Consider the following 26,400-nt stretch of genomic DNA (forward strand, 5'->3'; position numbering starts at 1 on the left):
TTTTCAAAGCTTTATTTACGTCATAAAGCCATTTTTATGCACATTTCAACATATGTGCAACATATAATTGATATTTAGGAAAAATACATAATTTTTTATAAAACAGAAACATAAGAATAGATCATTATGAAATTAAGGTTCAGAAAATAATTGCCTGCTGAAATATCCTTGTGGTGGTTGTTGGGAATGCAAATTAACATTTAACGGGGGTTGTATATTCATTTGGCTAGATTGTGGTTTTTGAGTTTGTATGGCTGGATGCAAATATTGTTGGGGCACATTTTGATTATATGTATTTGTATTTAGAGAATAAGGTTTTTGTATGTAGATTGGGTTTTGGGCAATAGTAGCTGTATTCTTTTGTGCTGGTGGGTTTTTGACTTCATCAAAAATTTGTTCAATTTTAGAAATAATTGCGCCAGAGGAAGGGAAACTACCCTCTTCCTCATAGCAAGTCAGCATCCCACATATGGCTGTCATGCATGTATTTTTTTTCTTCTCATCTTTAATTTTTCTGATTCTACCTGCAATACTAATGCCAAAATGATCAATGTCATCTTCTTTGGCACTAGTATTCAATAATTTTAAGGTTTCGTTACAAATAACGTCCTCCTCTAATTGGATATTTTTGGTGTTTTTTTTTTTGTTTTTTGGCTTAATATATTTTGTGGGACCTGAGGTAATTATTGTAGGTCTAGGTGGTGATTTATCTTGAACAGTACCAATTTCTATATCCCCTTCATGTTCTGATGAAAATTGATCTATATTGGCTGATGGCCCTTCCTGGTGTGGTTGATGAAGGCTCTCTTGCCCCTCTTCATCATCAACAGGTGTTTGTGCTGCTACATTTCCTGAAGTTCTGTTGAGTTGAAAGAAAAAATAAAAAACAATTAAATACAATGTAATTTATTGTGATGATAACATTATTGTCATAAAACAATTTTAACATACTGTTACATGAATACCTACTCTCTATTTTTCCGACTTGTGCATAGAAATGACAGCTCATCATAATAGATGAAATTTGGTTTTTTAGGGGAACTGCCACTTTTCATGCCCTCATTCCTTATCTTGTGAAATCTGTCCTTAACTGAACGCCACCTTTTCCGCACATCAAGCTCTATTTTAATTGTGCAATGAAACAAAAAAAAACAAAAATTTAAATTAATTTTAATAAGTATAGTAACAGTATAAAAACAACTAATTTAAACAAGAAATATACCAATTTTATGTTGTAAGGCTGCATCAGCCTCATGCCATTGTGGGAACAGTTCAGCACAGATTGTTCCCCAACAGTCCATCCTCTTGTTTTTTTGCATGTATTCAGGGCATGTGGGATCCCAAAGGCATGGCATGGATTCAACCTGTAACATAATTTTACAAATTTGTAAAGAAGTGATTACTAAATTTATAAGATTATAAAGCTTGGCATTATCATTATAACATTTTTTAAGCAAAATAATGAAAAATAAATCAGGTACTTACCATAGCAATTAATTTTGCAACATCGATCTTCATTCGCTGGAACCAAGCCATTATAAATTTCAGTAGATCAAAGTTTATCTATTATGAGAAATCACAATAGTAGCAGGCACTGAAACATACTCAGCTCTGTATTTATAGTACAAAGGAAGTGATGTAGGTAATGACGTTTGTGCCTGGTTTATTTGCCTACTGCACCTGCGTTTTTGGTTTGGAAAACGCTGGTAAAAAGCATGTAAAACGCACATTAAACGCAGATTATTCACTTCAACATGCGTTTTCACATTTCTCATTGACTTCAATGTTAAGGAAACGCTGCAGAAATGGCAAAAACAACTGACATGCTGCTTCTTTTTCAGCATGGTTTTTGACCACAAATATGCAAATTAAACGCTGCTGAAAAAAAAGCAAAGTGCAGACAGGATTTCTGCTTTTACCATAGACTTTGCTGGAAATCAAAAACGCATGCCTTTTTGCCCAAAAACGCTGCTGCCAAAAACGCTGCAGAAACGCGGTAAAAAACGCAACGTGCGAACATAGCCTTATACTGCACAGTGTCACATACTAAAATAACGCTTTAAAAAAGTTTTTGCATCACCATATTTTGAAAGCTATAAGGTTTTAATTTTTCCGCAGTGTCATGAGTAGGCTTATTTTTTTGCGGGATGTGTTTATTTTTTTTTTTATTGGTACCATTTCTATTTTCGGGCGCATAACACTTTTTGATTGCTTTTTATTCCGATTTTTGGGATGCAGAATGAACAAAAACTAGCAATTCAGAAACAGTTTTTAGGTTTTTTTTATGTCGTTCACTGTTTGGTAAAAGTGATAACACGGCTTTATTTCTTAAGTCAGTACAATTATAGCGATACATCATTTATGTTTTTCTTTTATGTTTTGCCTCCTTCACACAATAAAAACAATTTTATAGAAAAAAAATTGATTTTGCATCGCTATATTCTGACAGCTATAGCTTTTTTAGTTTTCGACTGAGCTGTATGGTGGTTTGGTTTTGGGGACGAGATGACCTATTCAAGGATACCATATTTATATTTGTCTTTTGAATCACACTTTTTTTTCCAGTAGTTTGATGAAAAAACTAAATTTGACCACATTTTTTATTTATTTTTTACAGGGTTTACTGAAGGGGTTAACTAGTGTGACAGATTTATAAAACGGGTAGTTCTGCATGTGGCGATATCAAATATGTGTACTTTTTTGTTTATTTTTGCTTTTACATAAATATACCTGTTTATTGATATGTTTTTTCATTTTTTTGCTATTTATTTGGGATTTTTTAAAAAGTATTTTTTACAACTTACTTGAACATTTTTTTTTTACTTAATTCACCTATGGGACATTAATTTTTATTAGTCTGATCGCTAGTGTAATGCATTGAAATGCACAAGCCTGGCAATGCATTACACATGTCAGTCTGACTGTATGACTCAGTATAGTAAAACTGAGGTCGTGATTTGACATTGGGTTGCCATGCCAATCATAGCATTTAGGGGGTTAAACAGCCAGGTGTGGGCATCGGCCCTGGCTGTGACTCCCGGAGCTCAGCTATAGCTTAAGTTATAGCACACGGAGAGCAGGAACTTTTTACTCACCTGTCCCCGGCGCTACTGTCCCTGGTGCTGATGTCTCCGGCGCTGCTGCTTCCGGGTCTGCAGTGCAATGCATGAGCATAATGAGTGGGCCTGGAAGCAAGTGACAGCAGCACTGGAGTCAGGTGAGAATAGAAAATAATTTTATTTCAAAGACACGTGTTTTCTCCGGTATGAGTCACACGGATCACATCAGTGTGTTTTCTATGTGACATCAGTGCTGCCGGAGAAAAACGGACTTGTCTCTGTGTGGAACACACGAACATGCGTGTGCTCTATATGGACACAAATGCGCAGACCCATTGATTTTAATTGGTCCGCGTACGTCAGTGCCTCCAGTATGCATGAACACGGATGTCATACGTACAGGAATCACTGATGTGTGAAGGGGGTTTTAAGCGGGCTTTACACGCTGCGACATCGGTAGCCGATGCTAGCAATGGTGAGCGTGATAGCACCCGCCCCTATCATTATGCCGATATGTGAAGATCGCTGCCGTAGCGAACATTATCGCTACAGCAGCGTCACACGTACTTACCTGCTCGGCGACGTTGCTTTGACCGGCGAACCGCCTCCTTTCTAAGGGGGCGGTTTGCTCGGTGTCACAGCGACATCACTAAGCGGCCGCCCAATCAAAGCGGAGGGGCGGAGATGAGCGGGACGAACATCCCACCCACCTTCTTCCTTTCTCATTGCTGGCGTGTGGCAGGTAAGGAGAGGTTCCTCGTTCCTGCGGCGTCACACGTAGCGATGTGTGCTGCCACAGGGACGAGGATCAACTTCGCCCAAGCGACAGCAGCGATAATTGGGAGAGGACCCCCATGTCAACGAGGAGCGATTTTGGACGTTTTTACAACGATCCAAAACCGCTCCTAGGAGTCACACACAACGAGATCGCTACAGCGGCCGGATGTGCGTCACAAAATCCGTGACCCCAACGAGATCACTGTAGCAATCTCGTAGCATGTAAAGCCCGCTTTACATCTTCCTGGGGTCATCTACAACCACAGACAGGATGAGGCTCACAGTCTCTTCCTCCATGTAGCGTGTAAAGCCACCCTTAGACACTGCGTTTATTGACACAGCAAAAATACATACCGTAGCATTAAAACTCACCAAAAACTCGTTGAGGGAACACAGCCTAAAGCAGTATTGATTTTGTGATGCTGTACATGTAAAGCGAGTTTATCTATATATATATATATATATATATATATATATATATACACACAAAGTATATACAGTGGAACCTCGCTTAACGAGTAACCCAGTTAGCGAGTATTTCGCCTAACGAGCAAAGCTTGCTGTAATTTGTAACTCGGTTTACGAGCTTTGCTGTACTAGCAAAACACTCACCGCACACACTTCTGGTTCCGTACAGCCACTGCTCTCTAACCCACTCTAGCAGTCCACTCAAACACACACACAAGCACGCACAAACACACACAAACACGCATGCACACACACATATTATGCTCACCTTACCTTCCATTCCATCGCCAGCCTCCTGGAACTTGTAGTTTGCCGGTACAGGATGTGTATCGGTAACCATCGCGACGAGGGAGTAACTTCGGCTGTTAGCCGCTACTCAAAGGCAGCGCGCTGGCCAATCAGAGGCAATCGGCTCCTGCCTTTGGCGTCAGCGCTCTGGCAGCGGACGTTCCTCCCTTGTCGCGATGGTTAACCGATATACATCCTGTACCGGCGAACTGAAAGATCCAGGAGGCCGGCGATGGAATGGAAGGTAAGGTGAGTATAATATGTGTGTGTGCGTGTTTGGGTGTGTTTGTACGTGTGTGGAATGGCACAATAGGGGACCAGGATGGGACATTTAACAAGTTGTGGAACGAATTGTCTGCATTGCAATGATTTCCTATGGGAAATCTTGTTTTGCTGAACGAGTAACTTGGTTAACAAGCACACTCCCAGAACATAAATATACACTTTAGCATTATGGCTTTTGTTCAGGGCAGTTATTTTCATATTGAGCATTATATAAAAAAATAATGCACAAAAACCTACCGATGTATTGTGAGTTAGAAACCTTTATAACTCTACTGTGATAGTACTATGTATCCAGCTTCCTAAAAAAATATATAAAAAATCTTTATTCTGCAATCTAGATGATAATGGATGATGGATGAATGATGATGAAAAACAACACAACTACATTTGGAAGAGAGAAAGGTCTGAGTAACTTATAGTTCACCTCTTACATATATGGTGCATTTACTGGAGACACTGGCAACCAGGCAGACGTATGTATTTGATCAATACTGAATAGGATTGCTAGGTTTAATTAGGGATAGCCGTCAGCAGGCCGATAGCCAATGGTCAAGCTGAGAGTGGCAGACGCTGCAACAGAAGCTCGACACCGGGGGCTTTATTAACAGACCGTTAAGCAGCTTTATGTGGCTAGCAGTTGGGCAGTCTGTGAGGTTCTGATGTGGTGGATACCCTTTGTGTAAGAAAAAATGCTGATCTATACTAAAAAAAAAAAGAAAATACCCAATAATTTGCTTTTTTCTGCCTATTTTATAACATTTTGTAGTAAAGCAATGACGCTTATAATATTTTGTCATGAGCAAAACCAATACCAATGACATTGTATATTTAAATGTAGAAAAAAATATAAATAAAACCCACTGAATACAAAGCTGCTAATACCAGTTCTGCTTGAAAAGCTTGCACAGCAAATACAAGACCCGTGACAATGATTGACAAGACAACCTCTGAATAGGATTTCTCTGATCTTGGGAAAGTGGTGCCGACATGAGCTGTTAGATATCATGGACCAGCAAACTCAATTTCACACCTGCCCTTCAGACCAATATCACCTTGTCCACAGTGGAGCAATTTAGGCTGCTTTTACACTACATTTTTTTTATGATGCGTCCTGAACGTTTTTTTTTAACGAAAAAACGGATCCAGTACAAAAGCGTTTTCATTTCAATGCATTTGCAATGGACTCGCGTCAACATACATTCACCTGCGTTTGCGTGCGTTATAGTGAGGATCCAGCGACTTGCAGTTTTTTAACTTTTTTCAAAAACGCTACTTGTAGCGTTTTTGAGCTGCGTCCAAATACTGCAAATTGCTGGATCCTGACTAAACAGCATGCAAACGCATGTGAATGCTGGCATGCTAATAGACAGGATCCTGCTTGGCCAGAAACCAGCCTGGCATGATCACAGTCTCTCTCTTCTCTCCTCTCTTCTCTCTCCTCTCTTCTCTCTTCTTATCTCCTCTCTTTTCCGCTCTTCTCCTCTCTCCTCCTCTCTTCTCTCCTCTCTCCCTCTCCTCTCTCTCCTCCTCTATTCTCTCCTCTCTCCCTCTCCTCTCTCTTCTCTCCTCTCTCTTTTGCCCCCAGCTGCCTTCTGAATTTCCAGTCTATCACGTTCAGTTCCCCTCACTCCCGATCACATGACTCCAATGCCCGCCCATAAACTTCAAGTGACAGGATCCAGTAAAATAACACATGCGTTTTTCTTGCAAAAACAGGATCCGCTGTACCGAGGTCCATGATGTGCCAAGTTGTGTGCTGTATATACATGACACTGCTCTCTACATCCACTCAACTGATATTTCTAATGAAGAATAAAGCCCTGTAAATGATATCCGACAAGACTGTATTCTGCAATTGTGTAAACTAACTCCAGAATCATACACCACCTTCATATTAATGTATTATCATTAGTGATGAGCGAGTACTAAAAAGCTCGGGTGCTCGAAGCTCGGGCCGAGCCTCCCAAGATACTCGTGTACTCGGCCCGAGCACCGAGCCCAATGTTATCCTATGGGAGACCCGAGTATTTTTGTGAAATGACCCCCCGGCAGCATGTAGAAACCCTAAAAATGTCACAAAAGTCTCAGAAGAGTGCTCAAATGACATGGCATCAGCATGGGGAAGACCCCTTGAAGCATTTATCACTCAAAAGTCACAGCTGTGAACAATTTTGTCCAAGTTTTACGCCATTTTTACGGACTCACCAGAAAACCTTCCAAAATGACACCAAAATGAATTTTCATGGCGGAAATGTTAAGGGCACATACCCAATAGTGAGATAGAGCTGGTGTATGTTACTTTTTGAGATTAATACATGAAAGATTTTACATGAAAACCTTGTGTGGCACTCCGATGTCCAAAACGCACGTTTTGTGCTTTTTACTAGCGATGTCGGTCATTTTTTTTTTTTATTCTATCTCCCTCAGTCCGTCGGTCTGTCTCTCTCTGTCTTGTCTGTCCCCCTCTCACAGTCTGTCGGTCAGTTCCCCCCCCTCTCTCTTACTTACCGTTCCCCGATCACTGCCACGGCGCTGCACAGCTGTTCAAACTCCGGTGGCTTTTCCTCTTTTGAAAAAGCCGGCCGCTCATTAATCAATCTCCTATTCCCTGCTTTCCTGCTTTTCGGCGCCTATGATTGGTTGCAGTGAGACACGCCCCCACACTGAGTGACAGCTGTCTCACTGCACCCAATCACAGCAGCCGGTGTGTGTATACTGTGCAGTGAAATAAATAATTAAATAATTAAAAAAAACGGCGTGCGGTCCCCCCAATTTTAATACCAGCCAGATAAAGCCATACGGCTGAAGGCTGGTATTCTCAGGATGGGGAGCTCCACGTTATGGGGAGCCCCCCACCCTAACAATATCAGTCAGCAGCCGCCCAGAATTGCCGCATACATTATATGCGACAGTTCTGGGGCTGTACCCGGCTCTTCCCGATTTACCCTAGTGCGTTGGCAAATCGGGGTAATAAGGAGTTAATGGCAGCCCATAGCTGCCACTAAATCCTAGATTAATCATGTCAGGTGTCTCCCCGAGATTCCTTCCATGATTAATCTGTAAATTACAGTTAAAAAACACACACACCCGAAAAATCCTTTATTAGAAATAAAAAACACTAACAAAGTCCCTCATTACCAATTTATTAACCCCGACAAACCCTCCATGTCCGGCGTACTCCACAGTCCTCCGGCGTCGCGTCCAGCTCTGCTGCATGGAAGTGACAGGAGCTGCAGAATACACCACCGCTCCGGTCACCTCCACGCAGCTAATGAGATGAGTATAGCGATCAGCTGAGCTGTCACTGAGGTTACCTGGATCCAGCGGTGGATGCAGCGGTGGCCGCGGGTAACCTCAGTGACAGCTCAGCTGATCGCGCTACTCACCGCCGCTCCAGTCAGCTCCATGCACCAACTGAGGTGAGTATAGCGATCAGCTGCTGTCACTGAGGTTAATCGCGGCCACCGCTGGATCCAGCGGTGGCCGGGAGTTACCTGACTGACAGCAGCTGATCGCGCTATTCCCTTCATTAGCTGCGTGGAGGTGACCGGAGCGGCGGTGTCTTCTGCAGCTCCTGTCACTTCCATGCAGCAGAGCTGGACGCGACGCCGGAGTCCGTGGAGTACGCCGGACATGGAGGGTTTGTCGGGGTTAATAAATTGGTAATGAGGGACTTTGTTAGTGTCTTTTATTTCTAATAAAGGATTTTTCGGGTGTGTGTGTTTTTTAACTGTAATTTACAGATTAATCATGGAAGGAATCTCGGGGAGACGCCTGACATGATTAATCTAGGATTTAGTGGCAGCTATGGGCTGCCATTAACTCCTTATTACCCCGATTTGCCAACGCACTAGGGTAAATCGGGAAGAGCCGGGTACAGCCCCAGAACTGTCGCATATAATGTATGCGGCAATTCTGGGCAGCTGCTGACTGATATTGTTAGGGTGGGGGGCTCCCCATAACGTGGAGCTCCCCATCCTGAGAATACCAGCCTTCAGCTGTATGGCTTTATCTGGCTGGTATTAAAATTGGGGGGACCGCACGCCGTTTTTTTTAATTATTTATTTATTTATTTTACTACACAGTATAGACCCGCCCACCGGCTGCTGTGATTGGGTGCAGTGAGACACCTGTCACTCAGCGTGGGGGCGTGTCTCACTGCAACCAATCATAGGCGCCTGTGGGCGTGGAAAGCAGGGAATATGAGATGGCTGTGTACAGAGCACAGCGCGCCGGCTGGTATAAAGGCTCGGTCACGCTGTGCAGGCCAGCCAATCACTGCAATTCCACAACTAACAGGGCTGTGGCATTGCAGTGGTCTGCCAGCCAATCCCTGCATGAGGGCTGGCTCTCAAAAGAGCGCCAACATGCAGGGATGAAGACCACGAGTAAAGCACGAGTATTGCAAAATTACTCGGTACCCGCCGAGTAGCCCGAGTACAGTGATACTCGTGCGAGTACCGAGTAGTAACAAGCATACTCGCTCATCACTAATTATCATGGTTCTTGGTATCATGACATGTGACATTCACACTTCTCTTAATATAAAGCAGATGCAGCTGCTCTTAAACGCAATATGTCATTATTAGAAAATGACCAATTGTTTGAATCAGGTTTCTATTTGAACATTTTTTTTTGAGGGGGTCAATGTTTCTGTCATGCTAGTTACGGGGAAGTAGCAAGCGAACAGCTAAAGGAAAGGGAACAGAAACACTGTGTCTGTGGAAGGAAGAGATGGTGACCCCTGACCAAGGCTACTGCTGGTCCCTGGGATCCCTCACCACCCTAGATAGGATTCGCACCTAAGCATCAAGCCCAATACCTGACCCTAGAATGACATTAGTGTCACACTAGATACGGTGAAGTACCAAACAAGTGGCAAAATGGAATGAAAGGGGACCCCTGCGTCCAGGGAAGGGGGAGATGGTGACCCCTGAACAAACCTACTGCTGGTTCCTGGGGTCCCTCACCACCCTAGATAGGTTCCACACCTATGCGCCGAGCTGGATACCTGACCCTAGGTATCTCTAGTGCTGGACCCTAAATACGGAACAGGTGGGATGAACTTTTCATCAACCCAACTAAACACTAGAAAAGACACAAGGAGGACACACAGGGAGAAAATGCATGAATTACTTATCCATAGATAACTTAGGTAGAATTTCAGCAACACAACCACAACTGAGTCCAAGCCACCTGCTTGCATCCAGAGCTTGAATGAACAGAATAATATCACCAGCACAAGTCCAGGCAAGATTGGAGCATTTAAGCACATGGAGAATACTGATAATCAGCAGCTGCATGGAAGAAGGGCTCGGCTCAGTCTTAAAGGAGAAGAGATGAAAACCCAGCAGGAAAGCTACCTAATACAATGAATACTGACAGCAGGAACAGTAGAAAGTCCAGGAGCATTTTGTGCAGCCAAATGCTGCTACACACCCGTCACAGTTTCCCCCCATATCACAATCTTTATTAAAAATAAAACTCGTAATTTTCTCACTGGCCACTGGGGCAGTTTTAAACTCAGACTTCCTTTTTTAGGAAATAACACATATACATTAGCTCAGAATGCTCAGATCTCAACCCTATATGTTGTTTTGAGGCCATATGTGCAAAGGTCATTGTGAAGGGAGGGGGAGCAGGGTCAGATGTGACATCAACTATTGTGATTGGTGGATTCTTTGCTATAAGCTGTGTATTACCAGTAACAATGAGCAAGCAGTACCATACTCAGGTAATGGGTAATCATAACCCATACTCAGATGGGTGTGACTCGAGTATCTGCGTATAATGGAAGTCAATGGGGGATTCAAGCACTTTTCTGGATAATCTTCCGAAAATATGCTCATGTCCCCCATTGATCTCAATTATACGCCAATACATGAGTCGTGAAAAAATGGATTCAAATTGGATAGGATTTTTTTTTGCAAACACTTGGTCCTCAAAAAACATTGACATGGGAACAGCTCTATTGACTATAATGAGTACGTGTTGTATCTGTAAAAAATACTAATAGAACATGTACATGAAAAACTAACATCAAGATGGGCCCTAACCCCAGTGACTGATATATAAATTTACAGTTCGTACTGTTTTGAATTTGTACAAGAAATAGCTCACTTTAAGCTAGGGTTCAGAAAAAAATAGTTTATTTGAATAAAGACCAATTTATTAAGTAAAAAGAAATTCTGGAAGTTGCAATGTAATCCAATGGGAGTATTTATTCAAATAAACAATTTTTTCGTGTGTGTTTTCTTAACTCTACACCTACTGGATTAGTAGTGGGGTTGTCTGATAGACGCCTCTCCATTACTAACCTAAGGGCTTGATGCCAGCTGACAATACCCAGCTGACATAAACCCCACATGTATTACCCTGACTGCCACTGCATCAGGGGATTAAGAAGAGTTGAGACAAAGAGCCAGAATTGGCTTATCTAATGGGTGTGTAATGACTGGATGCACGTCGCGATGGACACAACGATACGGTTGTGCTATAGAAGAACCTGATCACACAAAGATGATAAACTTAGTTTGAAAACAACAGAATCTCCACAGCTTATAAACCACAACAGCCCGCAACATACAAATACAATTTATGCAGCCTGGAAGACCTCAAGTGTCAGTCTGCAGGACAGGGACTGGATTATACTTCCCCAGCTACTCCCCTCTCTAATGATGGGGCCTAGCCAGGGACGCTACTCCAGACGCAGACATGTGGTCCTTCCAGGAATACAATCCTACACCCACCTCCCACACACAATATTCACAATATAAGGCTGCAGACACATTTAGCGTATGGCATCTGATGCGAGAGCAACAGATGTGATATGCTAATGACCCCTGGCTTAAGCTCTCCTGCGAGCATGAACCGAGTGTCATGCGAATGTGGTCCGATCTTGCGATCGGGTCACAGCTGTGAAGCTGAGGGCGGGGCGCTGCGGAAGAGAGATAGGGGTTAATCCCCTCCATCTCCTCCATTGTCAGCCTGTGTGTATATTGCACTGCACTGGGATAACATCCGAGTGCAGTCTGATGTTTCTTTCGCACCCATACACTTGAATGGGTGCAAGAAATACGGCTCTCGCAGACAATCGCAGCATGCTGCAATTTTTTCCTCAGTCCGTTTAGGGCTGAGGAAAAAAATTGCTGATCTGAGCTGCAGCATTGTCTAACATGGGGCTGAGTTCAATCCGAAATTTTCTCGCATTGCACTCGTCAGATTTATATGCTCGTGTGAGTGTGCCCTAACAGGGGTACCTGGCTTTTTTCCCCCAATAATCCCTCAGAATCAAGCAAACATATATACATATCTTACTACACAGTGTCCTATACCTCACTGTCTCCAGACACTACAATGTAGCAGAGGCGAACTTGTTACTTTAGGCTGCTTTCACACTTCTGTCTTTTTCCCTCATTCACAATGTGTCGCTTTGAGAAAAAACTGAATCCTGCAAAATAATTTGCAGGATTTAGTTTTTCCCATAGATTTGAATTAACGATGGATTGTGACTGATGGCCCTGCGTTGTATTCGTTTTGCGACGGATCAGTCGTGAAATGACTGACCGTCGGGCGGAAGCAACGCAGAATGTAACGTTTTTTGTATACGTTGAAAAAACGGACAGCGACGGTTCCGCCGGCTTCCTTCGTGTTTTATAATGGAAGCCTATGGGTACTGGAATCCGTCGTCATCCGTCGGAATCAGGCGACGGATCCGTTTTTTACTCTGGGCATGGCCAGTTCGACTGTAAATTCAATTCTGGTCACAAAATATTCTCTCTCGGCATGGATTAATATAGTTTTTTCACTGGCAGGGTAAAAAAAAAAATAAATAAATACAACGGATCCGTTTTTTTCCCCAGGATCCTTCGCATCATTTTTAACACTATCTGCAATGGAGTCGCATCAGTCGCATCAGTCACAAAACGGATTGTGACTGATTGAAAAAGACGGAAGTGTGGAAGCAGCCTTAGCACTAGCCTATTACTTTTAGAGCCACACAGCCTGAACTCTCACAGGCTTCTTTTCGGAGGGGATGTCCCAGGATAAAACAAGAAGTACAGTCCTTTTCAGCTTTAGCTTTCAAACCAATTGTTACTCAGAAATGATTTGGTCCATTTAAAGCACACAGATCCCTCCGTCTTTGGCGGTGATCAGAGCTCCGACCTTTCTTCAAGATGGCGTCGGTCACCTGCTCGCACAGCAGTTAAAACGGTCTTCTTCCTTCAGGCAATCTCCACCCGGTCCTTCTCAGTAGAAACCACAAAAAAAAACCAACAAAACAAACAAACACGACAAAAAGACAGGAAACACAAAAAGAAGAAAAATCCACCAAAGGCCCTGTGCGCGCACTGTGTTTTTACCCGCGGTTTTCCTGTGGAAAATTCTTGAGAAATGTTTGAAATCTTTCTGCAGACATTTCCCAGCAAAACCTATGGGGAAAAAAAATAGCTGTGCGCACGCTGCGTTTTTTTTCTCAAGAAAATTCTTTGAGCAGAAATTCTTGAGAAAATTTCTTGAGAAAATGTGCATGTCACTTCTTTTCCGCAGGTACCTGCGGTATTTCACTCCATTCACTGTAATGTAATCGCGAAATACCGGGGGTATACTGCAGCTAGCAAATGATGTGCGGTATACCCTCGTTATAGCCGCGATTTACCTGCGGTAATGTTCATCGCTGCCTGCGGTTTTGCAGGAAGTGATGTCATTATGCCAGGAAGAGGAAGCGGAGCAGAGTAAACACACAGATCACACTCCCTGGACGCCGCACAGAAGCAATTCCGTGTGACCTCCAGGTGCCCATGCAGTCTGTGTCCCGCTCCAGCCCCGCGGCTGCCAGCACAGCAGTGTCAGTGTCTGCCCGCAGTGTCAGCAGCTTGTCACGCTGCAGTGCTGGCAGCCGCGGGGGATGCCGAGCGCTGCTGTCAGGAGGTTAGATGAGATCATTACCTGCTGTGACGATCTCCTGCCTCCTGACGTCAGCGCTGTCACTGCCATCTATGCCCGTCTCGCGGGCGGCCCGAGACTGTCATTAGCGGTTACGTCACGGGCTCTCGCGATACTGCTGAGAACGCGGGGGGCATAGAAGTCAGTGACAGCGCTGACATCAGCAGTGCAGGAGATCGTCACTGTAGGTAATGATCTCATCTAACCTCCTGAAGTAAGCGCTCGTCATCCCCTGCAGTGACCTAGGCTGACCTATTGATGTTAGCTCAGGTCACTGCATTGCTCTCCCAGCCAATGGGGAACATTCTGTTCTTCATTGACTGGGACAGTGACTATGGTATGGATCGCCGTGGGACCCCCTTATTGGATTACGCTGGACGTGGAATTGATTGTTCTTTTCAATAAATTGGTGAAAGAGGGAATGTTTTGGGGAGTGTTTTTTCAAATTAAAACTTTTTTTGTTGTCTATTTTTTATTTCTTACTGACTTGGTTGGTGATGTCGGATATCTGATAGACGCGTGACATCACTAACCCCAGGGCTTGATGCCAGGTGACATTACACATCTGGCATCAACCCCATATATTACCCCGTTTGCCACCGCACCAGGGCAACGGGATGAGTTGGGGCGAAGCGCCAGGATTGGCACGTCTAATGGATGCGCCACTTCTAGGGCGGCTGCAGCCTGCTATTTTTAGGCTGGGGAGTGTCCAATAACAGTGGACCTCCCTAGTCTGAGAATATCAGACCCCAGCTGTCCGCTTTACCTTGGCTGGTGATCCAATTTTCTGGGGGACCCCACGTTTTTTGTTTTAAATTATTTATTTAATGTAAAATAACAGCGTGGAGTGCCCTCTGTTTTGGATTACCAGCCAAGGTGAAGCTGCCAGCTGTGTTCTGCAGGCTGCAGCTATCTGCTTTACCCGAGCTGGCTACAAAAGAGGGGGGACCCCACATCATTTTTTTTTAAATTATTTATTTATTTTTTGGCTAAATACAAGGCTAAGCACCCTTTTAGTGCCACATGAAAGTCACTAAAGGGTGCCAGCTTAGAATATGCAGGGAGGTGGGACATTATATATGTCTTTCTCATCTATCTCTCTATCTATTCATCTATCCCTCTATCCATTATCTGTCTGTCTATCGATTATCTATCTATTATCTATATTATTTATTACAGATACAGCATAAAAAAAACCGCATGCGTTTTTCCCGTGGTTTTGGTGCGGTTTTTTACCGCAGGTGCGGTAATCTTCAACTCCCAGAAGTTTCTCAAGAAATTTTCTAGAGAAAAATTACTTTTCTAGTGCGTATATAGCCAAAGAAACACAGTAGTCCGACATGCCAGGTCACCAGGAAGAGCCTCTCACAGCCCCATACACTTCCTTTTTCAGTTTGCCCGGGTTCTGTTTGGCTCCGCCCACTCCCAGGCTGCAAGTCAACTAAGGTATGTTTACATAAATACTCTGCTCCACAGTGGCACCTTGTGGCCAATCTAAGCTACAGCATTAAATGGTCATATACACTGGCATCTCATGCCTATGTTGCACCCTGTTACAGATGCACCGATACCTTCTGGGACGGCTACGGACTGGTATTTTTAGGCTGGGAAGAGTCCAATAACCATAGGCCATTCCAGCCTCAGAATACCAAACCCCAGTTGTCTGCTTTAACTGTGCTGGTTATCAAAAATAGGGTGGACTTCAAGTCTTTTTTTTTTTTATTTTATTTAATTTTCTTCACAGCAGCGTCTCATGCTAAAAAGCTTGTTGTATCGCTGCGCTGCTGAAAAGTCCATGTTTGAGTTAGAGCCTCTGTATGAACTCCGAACTTTACAGCTCGGGTTCACTCATCCCTACTCAGCATTTGTAGCCAAAGCCAGGAGTGGGTAAGAAGTGCAGAAGTGGTGCCTGTATTTCTATTATACTTTTCCTTTGACTATTCCACTCCTGGTTTTGGCTTACTAATACTGAGGTAAAAAACTGACCAAATACTCAACATGTGTGCATTGCCTTACAGTCACAAAAATCCAGATGTCATATAGTGAAGTTACATAAGAAATGGAAAGCTCTGAGCGCAATGAATGTGAATGAACAGACAAAAAATAAATCCCCAAGTCCAGTGGCATAACTAGAGTTCGATGTGCCCCGGTGCAGAATTTGGACCTGGACCACCCTTGTCCCGATGGGGTACAGGATAATTACACTGACACTTGGCTCTTTCCCTCAGCACCCAACTTTACCATACTCCGATATCCAGATATAATATCCGATATTATAATGCATCTCATAGTCCTCCATATATTATAATGCATTCCCCATAGATCTTCATATAATATAATGCATCTTACACTCCCCATAGTCTTCCATTTATTATAATACACTCCCCATAGTCCTCTATTTAATATAATACACTCCCTATAGTCCTCCATATATTATAATTAGAGTTGAGCGGATCGGTTATAATCCGGGTCCGGCAGATCCGGATCGGGTTGCCGCAGAAGTCCGGATCCGATCCGGAATCCGCGTCCATGTAAAACAATGGGGAGCCGGATCCGGGACGAGAAAGAGAGAGAGAAAAAAACGGATCCGGATCGTGCACCCCGATCCGGGTCCACTCAACACTAATTATAATACACGCCATAGTCCCTCCATATATTATAATGCACTCCTCATAGTCCTCCATATATTATAATACACTCCCCATAGTCCTAAATATATTATAATGCACCCCCCATAGTCCTCCCTATATTATAATGCACCCATATAGTCCTCCATGTAATATAATACAGTCCCCATAGTCCTCCATATATTTTAATGCACCTCCATAGTCCTCCATATATTATAAAACACTCCCCATAGTCCTATATATATTATAATGCACTCCCATAGTCCTCACTATATTATAATGCACCCCTATAGTCCTCCATATATTATAATACACTCCCCATAGTTCTCCATATATTATAATGTACCCCCATAGTCCTCCATATATTATAATACACCCCCATAGTCCTCCATATAGTATAATACACCCCATTGTCCTCCATATATTATAATCCACTCCTCATAGTTCTCCATATATTATAATGCACCCCTATAGTTCTCCATATATATGATAATACACTCCCCATAGTGCTCTATATATTATATAGTTACAGTTACATAGTTTGAAAAAAAGACCTAGGTCCATCTAGTGCAACCTTCCTCCACCAATTATACATTTTGTCCCTAAGTCACTTATAACCGACAATGTTGTTTGTACTGAGGAAATCATCCAGCCCTTTTAGTAAAAGCTGTTATAGTGTCTGCCATTACTACCTCTTGTGGTCGGCATTCCACAATCTGACTGCTCTAACTGTAAAGAACCCTTTCCTATTTAGCTGCCGGAATAGCTTTTCTTCCACTCTCAGTGAATGCCCCCTGGTCCTTAGTATTGTCTTTGGAAGAAATAAGTCATGTGCCAGTCCTTTATATGGACCACACATGTATTTGTACATATAAATGAGATCTCCTCTGAGACGTCTTTTTTCTAAGCTAAACATATCTAACTTTTTCAGCCTGTCATCATATAAGAGGCCTTCCATTCCTTGTAATAGTCTAGTTGCCCACCTTTGAACTGACTCTAACTTCTGAATGTCCTTTTTAAAATGTGGAGCCCAAAACTGGATCCCATATTCCAGATGTGGCCTTACAAGTGATTTATAGAGGGGTAACAATACGTTGGGATCACGGGATCTAATCTCTCTTTTTATACACCCTAAAATCTTGTTTTAGCAGCTGCTGCCTGACATTGAGTGCTGCTGCTCAGCTTATTTGTAATAAGAATACCCAAGTCCTTCTCCTGTTCTGTAGTCCTGAGGTTACTTCCATTTAATGTGTACGCAGTTATAGGATTACTCCGTCCTAGATGCATTACTTTACATTTATCAACATTATAATGCATCCCATAGTTCTCCATATATTATAATACACTCTCCATTGTCCTCCATATATTCTAATGCACCCCCATAGTCCTCCATATCGTATAATACACCCCATAGGTCTCCATATATTATAATCCTATAGTCGTCCATATAGTATAATAGACTTTCCACAGTTCTCCATAATTATAATACACTCCCCATAGTCCTCCATGTATTATAATACACTCCTCATCGTCCTCTATATAATACACTCCCCAGAGTCCTCAATATATTATAATGCACCCCCATATTCCTCCATATAATATAATGCACCGATATAGTCCTCCATATATTATATTACACTCCCCATAGTCCTCCATATATTATAATTATTATTATTATTATTATTTATTATTATAGCGCCATTTATTCCATGGCGCTTTACAAGTGAAAGAGGGTATACGTACAACAATCATTAACAGTACAAGACAGACTGGTATAGGAGGAGAGAGGACCCTGCCCGCGAGGGCTCACAGTCTACAGGGAATGGGTGATGGTACAATAGGTGAGGACAGAGCTGGTTGCGCAGTGGTCTACTGGGCTGAAGGCTATTGTAGGTTGTAGGCTTATAATATATAATATAATATACCCCTCGTAATTCTCCATATATTATAATGCACTCCCAGTCTTCTATATATTATATTTATATTGTGCTGTCCGTCGCCCATCTTGTGCCGTCCGTCTCCCATCTTGTGCCTTCCGCCGCCCATCTTGTGCCGTCCGCCGCCCATCTTGTGCCGTCCGTCTCCCATCTTGTGCCGTCCGTCTCCCATCTTGTGCCGTCCGTCTCCCATCTTGTGCCGTCCGTCTCCCATCTTGTGCCGTCCGTCTCCCATCTTGTGCCGTCCGTCTCCCATCTTGTGCTTTCCGTCGCCCATCTTGTGCCGTCCGTCGCCCATCTTGTGCCGTCCGTCGCCCATCTTGTGCCGTCCGTCTCCCATCTTGTGCAGTCCGTTTTCCATCTTCTGCTGTTCTTTTCTCATCTGCTGGTTCCGAGAAGATTGGGAAACCTTCATTGGTTTTTTTTCTATAATAAAAATAGACCTACATATGATATATCATTTGTTTTTCTTTTGATATTTTTTTTTACAGATATAGCAGAGAAATAAAATCACTGAGATGTAAATTCAGTCTAATTCTGTTTGACCTTTCTTTTCTGTATGAGATTGATGTATGTGAACGGAACAACACATGGATTTTGGTGCTTATTCAACAGAAATGTTTTAAACAATAATTATTACATTTTACAACTGGGAAAAAACAGACATCTTTGCTGCACATAGAATTGCATATCACTTCTGATCAGTATGGAAATCTGCAGACAGAACTCTCACATAACAGTGCTCCTGTGGAGAGAAATATACATTCTCCAATAAACACTTATGCATCATCCCGAAACGCGATATGACCAAGTTTGTCCCAACCTTCGCACCGTACTGTTTCTTCCCGTCACGTGACAGAAGCAGCTTGGTGAGTTAGAACTTCTCGTGAGCCTGAAAACGGAGAGTGTGGCGGCGGGAGACAGTTAATCGACTAGTGTGAGTGTGTGACGTCACTGCCGGACACGTTATACAGTGCCGTCGTGCGGAAACGGTGTCTCCGCTTACTGTAATGGACAGTGCACACGGTGCTCTGTAAAAGTGGCGCAGTTTTGCGTGCACCACACCAGCCAATCAGAATCTAGCTTTCATTTCAGTGCCGGTTGCAAAATGATAGCAAAATGATATCATATAATATATAATGAATGGTTGCAAAATGATAGCTGTGGTTGCTGCGACCACTGTGTTCTCATACACGAGGCAAGTTGTGCCCAGCTGCCAGGAGCCATTGCTGCATGAAGGGCCACAGTGTGTACAGTCACAGCCATGTTATATGTAATATATATATATATATTTTTATATATATATATATATATATATATATATATATATATATATATATCTATATGCAAGCACCAGTTCTCTGTTCGCTCCAGTGGGCGGTGAAGGGAAATTTCCGTCTCCTAATCTCACCCCTTTTGAAAGAATAGAAAAGTGTCAGAGAGCGGCATCCCCTTCTGTGCAGTGTGATGTGCTCCGCAGTAAGGTGACCTCAAGGAGATGTTGTAAATGTTTTTTCTACTTTTTCGCTTCAGATAAAAAAATGACCTTTTTTAAATCCATGCACCCAAGAAACCGCTACAAGGATAAACCTCCGGACTTTGCCTACTTGGCCTCCAAGTACCCGGAATTTAAGCAGCACGTCAATGTCAGTCTGGCAGGAAAAGCTGGGTGAGCGCTCTCTTATCCTTGTCTGTGATCATGCACTGTGTCAGTGATTGTGTCTGTAGAGGGTATGAGAGAATCCGTGATGTCAGTATAAGGCCTCGCTTACACTGGCGTATAAAGAACGCACTAATTTTCATCCTGAAATGCTGGACTAGTGAAATCCATTTAATATTCCTTTTGTCGAGTGCTGTGAGTGTGTGATTTATTTATTTTTATTTTTTCTCAGCAACTATTAGGGTACATGTTTACGATCAGGATCCACTGATCCACAGGACCTGCGAGACCACAGCTGGCCGTGCCCACAATCAGTGTTCGGAAAACAGTGGTCTCTCTGTTCTCCCTACGGAGGATGCTTGAGACTCCTCAGCAAAGAATTGACATGCTTGCGGCTTGGAAAGCTGAACCGCAGATCAGTTTTCTCTGCAGGCCGCACACACCTAGTGGGCATGGGATTTCTATAAATCCCATCCACTGTGCTTGTACTGTACAATAAAGCGTTTTGGACACAGTGAAAACACTCAATTCAAAATGCTGCAAACACTGATCATGGGCACATACCCTTATTTTACAATCATTTACAGGCCCATTACAGCGTTCTATGCTACAGAATGGTAATGTATCTATTTTAAAGGGAACCTGTCACCAGATTCGTCCCTATAACCTTTGGCCACCACTAGTAAGCCCTTATATACAGCATTCTAGAATACTGTATATAAGTGCCCAGGCTGCTCTGTATAATGTAAAAAAAAGACCTTTTATTATGCTCACCTGCAGGGTTGTCAGGTCTGATGGGCTTCGCTAGTCTTGTTCCAAGGCCTCCTCTCTTCTTGCGATCACCATCCTTCTACACTGCTCCATGTGGATGATGTGTCGTACGCCATACACACAGAGGCCACCATTGCGCTCCTATGCATGCACACCTCTCTCTGCCTTGCCGAGAGCAGTTAAAGTATTGTAAGGGCCTGCGCTGCCCGGGTGGTCTTTGACCTTTCCCTGCCCCTGCACATTACAGTATTTTGCTCTGCCCACAGCAGGAGCACAATGGAGGACACTGTGGATGATGTAGGACATATCATCCACACAGAGCACAGAAGGACGGCAATTGCAAAAAGAGAGGAGGCACCGGATCCGACACCAGCGATGCCCATCAGACTGAACCATAATAAAGTATAATAAAGAGGTTTTTTATGTTATACAGTACAGAGTGGCCTGGACTCTTATATACAGCATTCTAGAATACTGTATATAACAGCTCACTGGTGTTGGCCGCAGCTTATAGGGGACAAATCTGATGACTGGATTCCTTTAAACGCAAGTGGGAGCAAGGCCTAATTGTGAGATATATACTCTGCTCCCGCTGTATCCACTGAAGGTCTGAGGGTCATACACTTTAAGAAAACCTGTTAGCCTCTTAGACCTGATGCTGCCTGTGTTGGATGGATTGTCTTCTATTTGCATATTCATGATCTTTCCCTAAGATAGGTCATCAATAATAGATTGGGGGCCCTGTTTTGTTAAGCGCTAAAATGCTCGGGTGCTCACCTATCTCGGTTGCTCAGGTCATAATGGAAGTCAATGATTGGGCATGTCATCTCTCTGCCCACATGCAGCCATAAACAGAACATTTCCAGGGTGGGGCGAGGTTTTTATTTTTCCCCTCCATTTGACACACTACACACTTGCTTTAAAGGGTACCTGCCACCACTTTTTTGACCCATAAGCTGCAGCCACCACCACCGGGCTCTTCTATACAGCATTCTAACATGCTATATATAAGAGCCCAGGCCGCTGTGAGAACATAAAAAACACTTTATAATGCTTACCTAACGGTCACGCGGTTGGCCATATGGGCGTCTCCGTTGTCCGGTGCCGCGGTGCATGACGTGTCTGACGTCATACACACTCGCCGGCATTCAGGTCCTGAGCAGGCGCACTTTGATCTGCTCTGAGCAGGGCAGATCAAAGTATTGTAGTGCGCATGCGCAGGACCGGTGAGTATGTATGACGTAGACGCGCCATGCACCCAGGCTTCAGAAAGAGGACGAAGATGGCCGAAAGAGGAGGCACTGGCACAAGACAATGGAGACGCCCGTATGGCCAGCCGCGCGACCGTTAGGTAAGTATTATAAAGTGTTTTTATGTTCTCACAGCGGCCTGGGCTCTTATATACAGCATGTTAGAATGCTGTATATAAGAGTGGTGGTGGTGGCCGCAGCTTATCTGCCAAAAAAGTGGTGACAGGTTCCCTTTAACCCCAGTGAGAACCATTCAGAGACTGTGACTTTCGCTCCCTGTAGTGCCTACACACATCGTGCAGTGAAGTGAGCCTGTGCATTGTGGTTGTTATTTCATGGACAAAACCTCTGAGCACCTGTGATACTCTGCAAGTACTCAAGGACCCCGATGCTCGATCAAGTACCGTGCACGCTAACTCAACACTAATACTAATAAGAAAGCTGCTAAACATTGGATTTGCCTGAGGCTTCTCTCCTGTATCGGCGGCGACTCTCCTGTATCGGCGGCGGCTCTCCTGTAACGGCGGCGGCTCTCCTGTAACGGCGGCGGCTCTCCTGTAACGGCGGCGGCTCTCCTGTAACGGCGGCGGCTCTCCTGTATCAGCGGCGGCTCTCCTGTATCGGCGACTGCTTACAGTAGAGATGTATCATCTGCATCAGAATATCTCTCCAGGTGGTGTAGTTGCTTTACTTTGGCTTATAAAGAGTAGACCCCTCTCATGTTCCCTAATAGGACATATGGCAGGGGTTTGGTGAGATGGTGCAGTCTCTTTATAGTGCCAATACACATTATACAAACCCACTAATTAAGTTGCATCTCAGACAATCTGATGTGTATGAGGCCTCAAGGCTTTCAGCATGGGCATGCTTGCAGTATTGGGGACCAGAGTTAGTGTGTGCGACCTTGCATTTCCACTCGCTGTCCCATACTGGCTGCTTATTGGTGGTCATATTTGTGACCAGGCGAGGCCTGAAGTTGCCTGCATGCAGTTCTGCTTATTGGTTATCGCTAAATAGAGACGTAATCGTTTGTGTGTATATATTTATTTATTTATAGTGAGATGTATATCTTAAGTAAAAATAACAGAATAGTGAAATGAAATTGAGTACAAAGGTAAATCAGAAAAAATGAAAAAGTAATGCACTTAGTATGGGTTCATTTGAGCTATACTAATGAAGGCAAGATTGTAGGTTTTGTAGCAACTACAAACACAACGGCCGTTTCGCACTGATTATCCAGGACCCGTGGAAACATCGGTAATGGGTGCAAAACGGCCATTGTCTGTGTGCACAACATCCTTGCACCCTCGCCCTATGCCTGAATAAATCGCAGCACTGTGAAATATCTACAACCGGTGAGTGCCTCTTCTTTTTTTCACATTTAAAGCTGTACATTTCTGGATCCTTTTGAGTGCACCCTGGTTAGAAGACCCATACTGATGACTATGCTAGTCACCTGAACAGGTAAAGTGAAGCAGCAAGTGGTTCGCTTATTTGAATAGGCGGCTATTAGCCAATGTTATATCACCATTCGGGAGAAAAATAGTGCCCAGTTTTTTCATTCTCATATCTTTGGCAGCATAATTAACAAGTTGGGTATATGACAATTGCTTTTAGAATTCCATTTGTATGTTTTAACGACTTTTTCAAGCCTCCAGGTGCCGTTCACAGCACTTTTCGGTAACATGTTAGTTTATTAATTTTATTTTTTTTCAATCTTAAAATCCAGCTTGAACTTCAAAGACCCTGAAGCTGTCCGTGAGCTGACCTGTACTCTACTGAAGGAAGACTTTGGCTTGACCATTGACATACCCCTAGAGAGGCTCATCCCCACAGTGCCACTAAGGCTGAACTATATTCACTGGGTGGAAGATCTGATCAACTTTCATGGCTCTGACAAAACAACAGCCCGACACGGGATTGACATAGGTAACATAGTGCTTGGATTGACACTGAAATTTCTTTGTGTTTAAGGGGCATATATTACCTCCGAAAAATGTTTAGATATAGTTTAAATCATGTCTGTAGCAGCGGCTACAGGGAGAAAATGCAGGTTTTTTTTCTCCTTTCGGTTTCACACTTTCAGTCATCACAGTGATGAAGAAAGCTACCATATTAGGCTGCTTTCACACTACGTTTTTTTAGCATGCGTCATGAACGTTTTTTTGCTGCAAAATCGGATCCTTGTTTTTGCAAAGAAAAACGCATGCAAACACATGTATTATTTTGCAGAATCCTGTCACTTTAAGTTTATAGGCGGGCATTGGAGTCATGTGATCGGGAGTGAGGGAACTGAACGTGAGACTGGGAGCCGACATCTGACAGCTGCAGAGGCTCGTAACCAAGGTAAACATCGGGTAACTTGCTTGGATACCCGATATTTACATTGGTTATGAGCGTCTGCTGCTGCTAGGAGCCGGCTCCCTGCACACGTAACTAAGGTAAACATCGGGTAACTTGCTTGGATACCTGATATTTACATTGGTTATGAGCGTCTGCTGCTGCTAGGAGCCGGCTCCCTGCACACGTAACTAAGGTAAACATTGGGTAACTTGCTTGGATACCCGATATTTACATTGGTTACAAGCGTCTGCAGCTACTAGGAACAGGGCTGCCTGCTCCCTGCACACGTAACCAAGATAAACATCGGGTAACTAAGCCCGGAGAGAGGGAGGGAGAGGGGGGGGGGAGGGGGGGTGAGAGGGAGGGGGAGGGAGAGGGGGTGAGAGGGAGGGGGAGGGAGAGGGGGTGAGAGGGAGGGGGTGAGAGGGAGGGAGAGGGGGTGAGAGGGAGGGAGAGGGGGTGAGAGGGAGAGGGAGGGAGGGAGAGGGGGTGAGAGGGAGGGAGAGGGAGGGAGAGGGAGGGGGAGGGAGAGGGGGGGAGGGTGAGAGGGGGGTGAGAGGGAGGGGGAGGGAGGGAGAGGGGGTGAGAGGGAGAGGGGGGGGAGGGTGGGAGGGGGAGAGGGAGAGGGGGGGAGGGTGAGGGGGAGAGAGAGGGAGAGGGGGGGCAGAGAGGGGGGGAGAGAGGGAGAGGGGGGGCAGAGAGGGGGGGAGAGAGGGAGAGGGGGGCAGAGAGGGGGGGAGAGAGGGAGAGGGGGGGCAGAGAGGGGGGGAGTGGGAGAGGGGGGGCAGAGAGGGGGGTAGAGAGAGGGAGAGGGGGGGCAGAGAGGGGGGGAGAGAGAGGGAGAGGGGGGGCAGAGAGGGGGGGAGAGGGAGAGGGGGGGCAGAGAGGGGGGGAGAGGGAGAGGGGGGGCAGAGAGGGGGGGAGAGGGAGAGAGGGAGAGGGGGGGCAGAGAGGGGAGGAGAGGGAGAGGGGGGGCAGAGAGGGGGGGAGAGGGAGAGGGGGGGCAGAGAGGGGGGGAGAGAGAGAGGGGGGGAGAGGGAGAGGGGGGGCAGAGAGGGGGGGAGAGGGAGAGGGGGGGCAGAGAGGGGGGGCAGAGAGGGGGGGAGAGGGAGAGGGGGGGCAGAGAGGGGGGGAGAGAGGGAGGGAGGGAGAGGGGGGGAGGGGGAGAGAGGGGGGAGGGGGAGAGGGAGGGGGGAGAGGGAGAGAGGGGGGAGAGGGAGGGGGAGAGAGGAGGGGGAGGGGGAGAGAGGAGGGGGAGAGGGGGGGAGGGGGAGGGGGAGGGGGAGAGAGGAGGGGGAGAGGGGGGAGGGGGAGGGGGGAGAGAGAGGAGGGGGAGAGGGGGGAGGGGGGAGGGGGAGAGAGGGAGGGGAGAGAGGAGGGGAGAGGGGGGAGGGGGAGGGGGAGAGAGGAGGGGGAGAGAGGAGGGGGAGAGAGGAGGGGGAGAGGGGGGGAGGGGGAGAGGGGGGGGAGAGGGGGGAGGGGGAGAGGGGGGGGAGAGGGGGAGGGAAAGGGGGGGGGAGAGGGGGAGGGAAAGGGGGGGGGGAGAGGGGGAGGGAAAGGGGGGGGAGAGGGAGAGGGGGAGGGAAAGGGGGGGGGGAGAGGGGGGAGGGAAAGGGGGGGGGAGAGGGGGAGGGAAAGGGGGGGGGGGGGAGAGGGGGAGGGAAAGGGGGGGGAGAGGGAGAGGGGGAGGGAAAGGGGGGGGGAGAGGGGGAGGGAAAGGGGGGGGAGAGGGGAGAGGGGGAGGGAAAGGGGGGGGGGAGTGGGTGAGGGGGGGGAGAGGGAGAGGGGGGGGCAGAGGGGGGGAGAGGGGGAGGGAGAGGGGGGAAGAGAGGGAGAAGGGGGGAAGAGAGATAGGGAGGGGTGAGAGGGACTGATCACGCGAGGCTGGTTTCTGGGCATGATCAGTAAAGCAAGCAGGATCCTGTCTATCAGCATAACAGCGTTCACATGCGTTTGCATGCTGTTTTAGTCAGGATCCAGCAATTTGCA

General features: G+C 45.3%; 1 protein-coding gene and 1 long non-coding RNA gene across 4 annotated transcripts in view; one reads left to right on the forward strand and one right to left on the reverse strand.

Annotated features, from left to right (window-relative positions):
- Positions 1 to 1,032: 1,032 nt before the first annotated feature.
- LOC142284775 (uncharacterized) lies at positions 1,033 to 1,563 on the reverse strand. The gene is made up of 3 exons (XR_012746255.1): positions 1,486 to 1,563; positions 1,223 to 1,364; positions 1,033 to 1,120 (listed from the first exon to the last, which is right to left on the reverse strand). It is a non-coding gene; the product is annotated as an uncharacterized LOC142284775 (long non-coding RNA).
- A 17,659-nt stretch (positions 1,564 to 19,222) lies between these two features.
- The window catches only part of METTL16 (methyltransferase 16, RNA N6-adenosine), a 135,794-nt gene continuing 128,616 nt past the window's right edge, over positions 19,223 to 26,400 (forward strand). For 2 of the 3 annotated variants that reach the window (XM_075333222.1, XM_075333228.1), the window contains exons 1-3: positions 19,261 to 19,324; positions 19,921 to 20,056; positions 23,798 to 23,997. In XM_075333222.1, the coding sequence (XP_075189337.1) occupies positions 19,929 to 20,056; positions 23,798 to 23,997 (328 nt within the window). In that variant the 5' untranslated portion in view covers positions 19,261 to 19,324; positions 19,921 to 19,928. The other variant, XM_075333224.1, reaches the window with a different exon arrangement.

The sequence above is a fragment of the Anomaloglossus baeobatrachus genome, chromosome 2 (assembly GCF_048569485.1).
Source record: "Anomaloglossus baeobatrachus isolate aAnoBae1 chromosome 2, aAnoBae1.hap1, whole genome shotgun sequence".
In the NCBI taxonomy this organism is placed as follows: Eukaryota; Metazoa; Chordata; class Amphibia; order Anura; family Aromobatidae; genus Anomaloglossus; species Anomaloglossus baeobatrachus.